At 40.2% G+C, this 8,777-nt stretch overlaps 1 protein-coding gene across 1 annotated transcript in view; it reads left to right on the top strand.

The window, feature by feature from the left end:
* The window catches only part of LOC107675282 (probable G-protein coupled receptor 158), a 93,514-nt gene extending 84,737 nt beyond the window's left edge, over positions 1-8,777 (top strand). The window contains exons 7-11 of the mRNA XM_016469581.1: positions 2,372-2,510; positions 5,613-5,718; positions 5,812-5,958; positions 6,109-6,192; positions 6,630-8,777. Coding sequence (XP_016325067.1) covers positions 2,372-2,510; positions 5,613-5,718; positions 5,812-5,958; positions 6,109-6,192; positions 6,630-8,570 — 2,417 coding nt within the window. The 3' untranslated portion in view covers positions 8,571-8,777. The remainder of the gene's footprint in view (positions 1-2,371; positions 2,511-5,612; positions 5,719-5,811; positions 5,959-6,108; positions 6,193-6,629) is intronic.

The following is an 8,777-nucleotide window of genomic DNA, read 5'->3' as shown; positions in this document are numbered from 1 at the left end:
GGGTGTTGCAGTGCTTCAGTCCAAAAGAAGTGAAATAAAAAGCGCCCATCCATAAAAAAAAGTGTCTCACAAGGCTCTGGGGGGTGAACAAAGGCCTCCTGTAGCTAATCCATGCGTTTTTGTAAGAAAAATATCCATATTCAAAACATAATATTCACTTTAATGTAGCTTGCGCCAACAGTTGTACACAGAAGCAGCTCCGGGCGGATAACGTATGAGGTCAGCGTTGCACGTGCGCCGGTGAGTCTCGTGAAAACGTCTCCAGGTTACGAATGTAACCGTGGTTCCCCGAGGGAATGAGATGCTGCGTCGGAAACGCTTTGGTCACGCTGGGGGCATTCCCAAATCGTTTCCGACGCAGCTCGAGTTCCTGAAGGGGAACCAACGTTTGTTAACAGGAGCAAAGGAAGCAAAGTTTCCTTACTTTAGCAAAGGAAAAACAGTCTCCTCTTGGCTTATATCGAAATCCTCTGACATTCTTCTTTTCAAATCCTCGTTTTGTGCTTCTAATTCGTAACTTCTGAGCGGCGCATGCGCAAAGCCAACCTCATACGTCATCCGCCCGGAACTGCTTCCGTTCACAACAGTGAGCGCAAGCTAGATTAAATTATTACATTTTAAATATGGTTATTTTTCTTACAAAAATGCATCGGTTCGCTACAGGAGGACTTTGTTTACCCCCGGAGCCATGTGAGACACTTTTTTTATGGATGGGTGCTTTTTATTTCACTTCTTTTGGACTGAAGCAATGCAACACCCGCTGACTGACATTAAACATTTTGAAAGATCAAAGACAATTTTTAATATATCTCCGACTGGATTCGTCTGAAAGAAGAAAGTCATATACACCTAGCATGCATTGAGGGTGAGTAATTTATCGGCTAATTTTCATTTTTGGGTGAACTAACCCATTAAGCTTAGATGGTACAATTCCAGATGACATTGATGTATTATTGAAATGAGTGATGGGTAGTGACAAAGCAGTCAAGCAATTCTTCGGTAAAGAGGTAGGTGATAAAAAAACATACTACCTTACTACCTTTTTTATTGTTATCTTATTTGAATGGGGTCGATATTGGAAATAGAAGGCCAAGTCAAAAGCATTGCAATATGGAATACGATATTCTGTACACTGTGCTCTGTTGTGTATACTACTAATTTTGACAGATGTCATATGCCATTCAGATATGCTTTTCATCCAAAAAAAAAAACCCTCTGCACAGTGTAAATACTATTTACTGCATACATTGTAAGAGTAGAGTATGCTAATCAAAACATAACAACCGTGGTAAACCATTACAGGTCATGATGTTCGTAATACAAGCCAAGGAAGTGATGAATCAAGGCTGCCTTGGCACTAATTGCAGACACATAGCGAATCTCACAGGAAGCATCAGTTGGGCTGTGACGAATCTAATTCAGCACAAATGTTTATCCCATTGTCGTATTCTCAAGCTAGGCAGATTGGAATGTGCCCAATCTACCACCTGGACCAGTAAGCGTCGCATCGATGATGACAGATTTTCACTGGGGAACACATGTTTATTGATGTCAGGCCAGCTGACTGGCTAATATTGTGTAAGATGTGCCAATAGGGGATGGGGAACTATAAAACTTTGGACTACCTTCCACAGCTTCATTTGCAATTGTCTGTCAAGCAGTGTCCAGAGAATATACGCAATCTAGATGGGTTTTATTGCATTTATTGAATGTCTTTTTTCTCTATCATTCTAGTAATTTCAATCTAGCGCTATATTGAAAAAAAATTATTGAAAATCACTTTCACAGACTTTTTCATTAACTGTTCCCTCCTGGTGGAATGACCTGCCCAAATCAATCTGAGCAGCTGAATCCTTAACCATCTTCAAGAAACGACTAAAAACACATCTGTTCCACCTTTATTTGACCCTCTAACTCTAACACTTTCTATTCTATTTTAATTCTACTTTATCTATATTTATCTTTTTTTTTATTTATTCTTTATTTAAAAAAACAACAAAAAACAAACACTAGCTTTCTATTTTTTCTATTCTATCTACTTGTTTTTCTTTGTTTGTGTGTATAATATATATATATATATATACACCTTGCTACGTGTACTGCGTTAGGCTAACCGAGACTTGTCATTTGCACTTATATATTGTTGCTCTTTTGTTAGTTTTGACTACTTTTATTGTCCTCATTTGTAAGTCGCTTTGGATAAAAGCGTCTGCTAAATGACTAAATGTAAATGTAAATGTAAATGTAAATGTAAATATTGGTTTGTAACAAAGGTTTTCACAGCCACATTATTCTCTGGACGATCTGGGTACTGGTAGGTCCCAGGTACTAGTCAGTTGGGTGTTAACTCTATACTACCTCTCTCAAACAGCTGAGTTCCTGTTCCTCCTGTGGGGTGTGTATCTGTGTTATGCGGTGAGGACCGTCCCCTCAGCCTTTCATGAGCCACGTTACATGGCCATCGCATTGCACAATGAGCTCATCCTCTCTGCCATTTTCCACATTTTAAGGTGAGTGAATGCCACCAAGGACTTCCTCATTGTTCTCCAAGAAGTGGTGTGAACATCTCCCACCCGTCCCACATGCAAGTATTCTCTACTAAAGATGTTTTATTTACCATTTAGTATTATTGTTAGATATTTACAGAAATGTTGTAATAAATTACTTTTATGAACTATACAAGACACACTTGTTTTATGTTTACTGTAAAGAAACAGACTTACATTTAAAATTTACTTTTTATATAGTTGGACAAACTTCTGTCTTAAGCCTCATCCACATCTGGTTTCAACTGCATACAGATATAAATAACTTACACATTATTACAATGATTGGGGACTGAGGCTTTTAAGTTCAAGACGATACAAAAGCACCATAAAATTAGTCTATATGGCTTCTGCTCTATATTCCAAGTAATATGATTTATGTGAAAATCTGATCTAAATATAAGCTGCTATTCTTTGAAAATCTCCATTTCCAATGGGATGTTAACCACTATGACGGGATCATTGAGTCTTAAGAACCGTCAATCTGTTTTATTAATGGAAAATCCTCCAAAGAATCATTCAAATAATTGAGAGGTTAGGATTTCTTCAAGTTTTGAGGAAATTGAAATTCGTTCATTTGCTTTGAGATCCTTTAATAATCAGAACTAATTTGGATACTTGGCAAAATATACAGTCTCTCTTCGCCTGTTGCATTATTGCACTAAAATTATACAGTTAGCTCACTAGGTTTGAAAGGTTTTATCTTATTTATTCTTATCCCTTTTGCCCTTTCAGGCACACTTTTGACAGAAACCAATGACATGACATCATTCGAATATCAATTCAGTTTAGTATTGATATTTTTGATTCAGCTATCAGCTCTGGCATTTGGGCAGTGGTTAAAACCCTCCTGAGCTATTTGAACAATTTTATCGCTTTTTAGTTCTTATGTTAATTTTGAATGCATTTTTGAGGAAGCTCAGCTTCCCCTGCCCAATGGACTGACACTGCCTTCTAAAGCGTCGGTTTAGGGTTGTGGAGCGTATGAATATCTTCAGCAGTAATGAGGCACTCATTCAGGCAGGGACTTGAACTCTTACACAAGATAAAGGCAGTTGACTTCAAAGGCAGGGCATGTAATTTTTAGAAGGGCTGCATCACTTGCTGCTCTTTCCACTTTTTCTACAGTAATTAATCACAGTACAGAGCCATGGGATAGTGTTACTTAACTATCTGTATTTTGGTGTAATAGCACCCAAGTCCTTGCATCATAAAACAGTAATTAGTGCATTGTGGGAGTGTTTTCAGCATACACAGGTCCTTTCTAGCTTACCTCAGGAATCTCAGAAGGTGATGTAACAACAATTAACAACCTTATTTTCTGCGACGGATATGAACGGACATGTCCATGCTATTCCATGTAGCAGTGCATCTGTCATCTCAGAGGGACCATCAATTTCCAACCAGATTAAAAGAGCTGGAAGCAACAAAGCTGCAAACCTCATTGCAAACATGGTGAAGGTGAAGACTGTGAAGTTCTACCTTCACAAATTGAGGCAACAATGTGGGTGCATCTCAAACTGCTCCCTAGCTCCAGAGTTCAGGAATCGGTATATTGTTTACAAATCCAGGCACTTGCAAGGACCCTGGCTCACTACACATTAGAACAGTGATTACTCAATGTCCGACAATATGACTACATACCAGTGGTGGACAGTAACGGAGTAGCTTTACTTCGTTACTGTACTTAAGTACATTTTTCAAGTATCTGTACTTTACTGGAGTAGTTTTATTTTGAGTAACTTTTACTTTTACTTCAATACATTCCAAAGCATAAGATCGTACTTTTTACTTCACTACATTTCATAAACCATATCGTTACTTCTTATAATATATCACGTGCTCTCGAGTCGACAACTCACTGATTCAAATGAACCGTTTAGTGCGAGTCTCCAGTGAACTGAATTCACAAGTAAGAACCAGGAGATATTGTGAGCGCGCGCCTGATGCTGTTAAAAGTAAGATACTAATGTTGAATTTTAGGATTAATTATTGTAACGAAAATCATATTTAGGTCAAAACTGTCGGTATCTGTACTTTTACTCAAGTACTTGATTTGTGTACTTCGTCCACCACTGCTACATTCAACGTTGTAGAGCATTACCACTGGCAGGACCAGTATCTTTTTTATATTTTTTTATGCTCTTTAAACACATTGTTCTGTTACATATCCTTACAACATTTCAAACGAATATTAATTATAAATGTTAACTACCAGATGTGTGTTTATGCAGGCATATAAAAAAATGGTTTGGCTTTTCAAGTCATCTATTGTGTGTCATTACAGTATATTTGTTTAGTTGACTCATGCATTTTGTTCCGCACTTCAGAAATGTGCCATAATTTCCGATAACAGAGAATAGTGATCGAGCATCGACGCTCCCTGGTTTTTGTGGTGCATTGTGGGATTTTTCAGGAAACGAATGTGCCAGTGCCCTGGAAGGATTTTGCAATTGAGACAGGCCTTAAAATGGCTGACTCCCTGATCTGTGCCCTGACTAGTAAACAAGGGAGCTGATTGAGACACCCTGTATTCTTTATGAATAACACTGTACCACAATGCAATTGCGACAAACTCATATGAAAAATGTTCATTCAAAGATGGCAGGCAGCCATAAATACACTTTTGTTCAGTAGTGGAAAAACAGTAATAGGAAACACATCCATCTCACTAAAATGTTAGTTCAACCAAGAGAATCAAAGGATATAGAGTACTGAAGTGTTAGCTTAGCTATATGGTAATGTCAGAGTTAACTTTTGAGCATCAATCGACGTCCATACTGAGATCTACTAGAAATCGATTTAAACTCAGTCATTGTGAATGGGGCTTTACTTGTGCAGTTCATGTGTGCCTCAGGAGTGCTGTTCATGTGGCTTGAGTTTAGCAAAGATGAGTTTAGCCTTTTAAATCACTCACTTAGTAGGTTTCATTTAGTAAAAATCCTGTTTTTTTAGGTACAGTAGGTGACCATGTAAACATGCAATGTTTTTTTTTTTTCAGCCTATTGCCAAAAACAAAGTAAAAGCTGTAGATGATTATTCATTTTTCTATAAATCCACCCACAGGTTCACTCTTGCCCCTGAACTGCACCCAGACTGGATGTTGATGCTATTCTTTGCTCATACACACTTGACAGTGACTGTCACTTTGGGGTTACTGCTTGTGCCAAAGGTAAACCCAGCAATCATCTTTCATCCTCTGAATAATTTGTTAGCTAAAATCAAATTTTACAGAATCTCTTAAGCACTCATGTCTTTCCCACAGTTCTTGTTTGCGGGTACACATCTAAGGGATGACATTGCTACAGAGGCCTATGAAGATGAATTGGACATGGGGCGGTCTGGGTCATACCTGAATAGCAGCATCACGTCCGCCTGGAGTGAGCACAGTCTGGACCGAGAGGACATTCGGGTAGGTGCCCTGCTTTCTTTCAGGCTTCCTTTTCTCCTTGAATCTCTCCTGTCTTAGCAAATAACTGAAATTTCATAATCTGCAAATATCTCTTGACCCCTTGTCCTATAACTGACAAATATACTGAGCCATGGCAGTTTTTTATTGCAGACACCAGAGGAAATGGGCCAGCTAAGTTCTATTAATGGCTGTGGCGTAAGGTCTTGCAACAGTCTTTGGGAAAAACGTACCAACGTGAGCAGAGGTTTTTGTTTGTTTGTTAGAGCTGAAGAAGTCTCTGACCGAAGACCCAAATTTTATTCATAGGAAGGGCATTTTGTTAATGGGATAAAGTTCTGCTCTTGGTATAATTTCCGTTGATAAATTCAAGACACAGCTGTACGAAATGATTTGAATTTCTTCAGAGGCTGTTTCAGACCTAACAATAAAACACAAAATTTTCATATTTGACACCGTCCCAGACTGTCCTGTCTCTAATTAGTGTAAACAGCATGTTGGTTTGGGCTAACGTCTTCGAGGCACTGTCTTTAGTTGCATATAATGACTAGTTCTGCATGTTTTCTGTGCAATAGAGTGTCTGCTTCACTGTAACTAGAGTAATTTCATTTTTACGCTTTTACATCTAGACATATGTTGTGAGTTAATGACCCATTTTGTCTTCAAATCCACAGGAAGAGCTGAAGAAGCTCTACTCCCAGCTGGAGATTTATAAGAGGAAAAAGATGATGGCCAACAATCCTCACCTGCAGAAGAAGCGCAGCTCCAAAAAGGGCCTAGGTCGCTCCCTCATGCGCCGCATCACTGAGATTCCAGAGACAATGGGCCGCCAGTGTAGCCGTGAGGACAAGGACCTGGGTGAACATGGGAGTAATCGCAACAGTATCTGTGTCCTGAGAAAGAACCCTTTTGAACCCACACACTCTGTTAAGCCTGCCAAAGATGAATCCTTGAAGAGCAAAGTTTTCTCCCTTAAAAAGTCCCATAGCAGTTATGACCATGTCCGGGACCACAGTGAGGATTCCAGCAGTTCAATAACTGACAAGATGGAAGTCGCAAATACAGAAGGCTCCCTTCTCGAAACCCTAATGGGCAAGAAGCTGGTCAAAAAGTCCTCTGAGAAGATTGATGCAGCCAGCGAGTCAACAGAGTCAGTTCCCTTGGTGTGTAAGTCAGCCAGCGCTCACAACCTGACAGCGGATAAGAAACCTATTCACCCTAGAACATCCATGCTGCAGAAATCTCTAAGCGTTATTGCCAGTGCCAAAGAGAAAACTCTTGGTCTAACAGGAAAGGCCCAAGCAGTGGAGGATCCAACAAAAAAAGCTAATCAAAAGAACAAGGATGCCAAGACTTCAGCTGAAGCTGAAGAAAAAGAGGGTCATCCAAAGATGATTGTCAGTCAGTCAGTGGAGTACAAGCAGACAGCTGCCAAAACGGGTATAATGAAGCCACAGATGAGCGGAAGCCAGCCCTCCATTTGCTCAGAAACAGCCAAGGGGAAAGACCTGTATGACCTCTCAGAAGTGTGCCCTTGGGAATTGGAGGACTTGCCAACCCCCTCCGAAAACAAGGTGCAGAAACATGTGTCCATTGCCCCCGAGCAGACCACCACAGTCCATGGAAGTAGCAACAAGGCAACAAAGTCACAACAGCAAAAGCAGAAAGGCACAGAGCAGTCACCCTCTGTGGCCAGACATCCAATCCAGAAAGTTGCTGACAGAACAGACATATGTCCATGGGAGGAAGGAAATGAGGACCATGGTCAGGCAATGGGGCCAAAACCTCACTCCAGTAGTAAGCCTGCTATGTCCCAACCCCAGGCATCAGGAGAAGTTGTCAAGGTTCTAAAAGCTGAGGTCTGTCCTTGGGATTTTGAAGAAGTGGCGAGCAAGCCAAGGGACTCGGATTGCTCCCCTGATCAGAGCAGACCAAGAAAGGACACCACACCAACTGAGATCAAAGGGAAAATAAGCTCCTCGCCTACTGAAGTCAAGGGCAAGGGTACAACACCTACAGAGGGCAAAGCAAAGAGTGTTCTCTCCGAGCCTACTAAGTCCACGGGCAGCTCACTACAGCCACCCTCTAAAGTAGAAGTGTGTCCATGGGACTTTGAGACTGTGTCAGGTCCCATCTCTGAAAAAAACCCTTGTTCTTCTCAGGTTTCTAAAACAAAGGAGACCCATGCTATAAAGAAGGAAACTTCTCCTGTCAGAATATCAGAGATGGAAAGAGAGAACACAAAGGGCCCTGATGATGACAAAATGAAATCAAACGCAAAAGACAAGTTAACCTCTGGCAAAACGAAAGAAAGACCTGTCAGCCAGTCTAAACTGGCTGAGGCTTGTCCATGTGATGTTGATAGTAGTCAAGAAATTGTCTTAATGGAAAAACAAAAAAGCCCAAATGTTGCATTAGCAAAAAGCAAGCAAGCAGAGGTATGCCCTTGGGATTTTGAAGATGCAGCAACTAGTAAAGAAGTCAACCAGAGCACCAGTTCATCCACTGGCAAACAGAAATGTTCGAATTCTAAAGGCAGAGTTACTAGTGGTGTAAAAATGTCAGATGTCTGCCCTTGGGACTTTGGTGACCAAGGATCAACAAAAAAGGCATGACACTTTATCTGACTGAACCGTTAGTTAGTCCTCATTATATGTGCTTTTTCTTTCATAAATACACCATGGAATAAAAACTTATTTATGGTGATTTGGAGAAAAAAAATCAACATGCTGCAAGCTGCCTTTCTCTTCAACCTTTTGTTTTCCCTTTGTGTTTTTTTTGGAATAAAAAAAAAACAGACAAAAAACAAAAATGCAACAACT

The sequence above is a fragment of the Sinocyclocheilus anshuiensis genome, unplaced genomic scaffold (genome assembly GCF_001515605.1).
Source record: "Sinocyclocheilus anshuiensis isolate Anshui unplaced genomic scaffold, SAMN03320099.WGS_v1.1 scaffold1090, whole genome shotgun sequence".
Taxonomy (NCBI): domain Eukaryota; kingdom Metazoa; phylum Chordata; class Actinopteri; order Cypriniformes; family Cyprinidae; genus Sinocyclocheilus; species Sinocyclocheilus anshuiensis.
The sequence above is the reverse complement of the archived record's forward strand: the minus strand, read 5'-3'. Positions and strand labels throughout refer to the sequence as shown.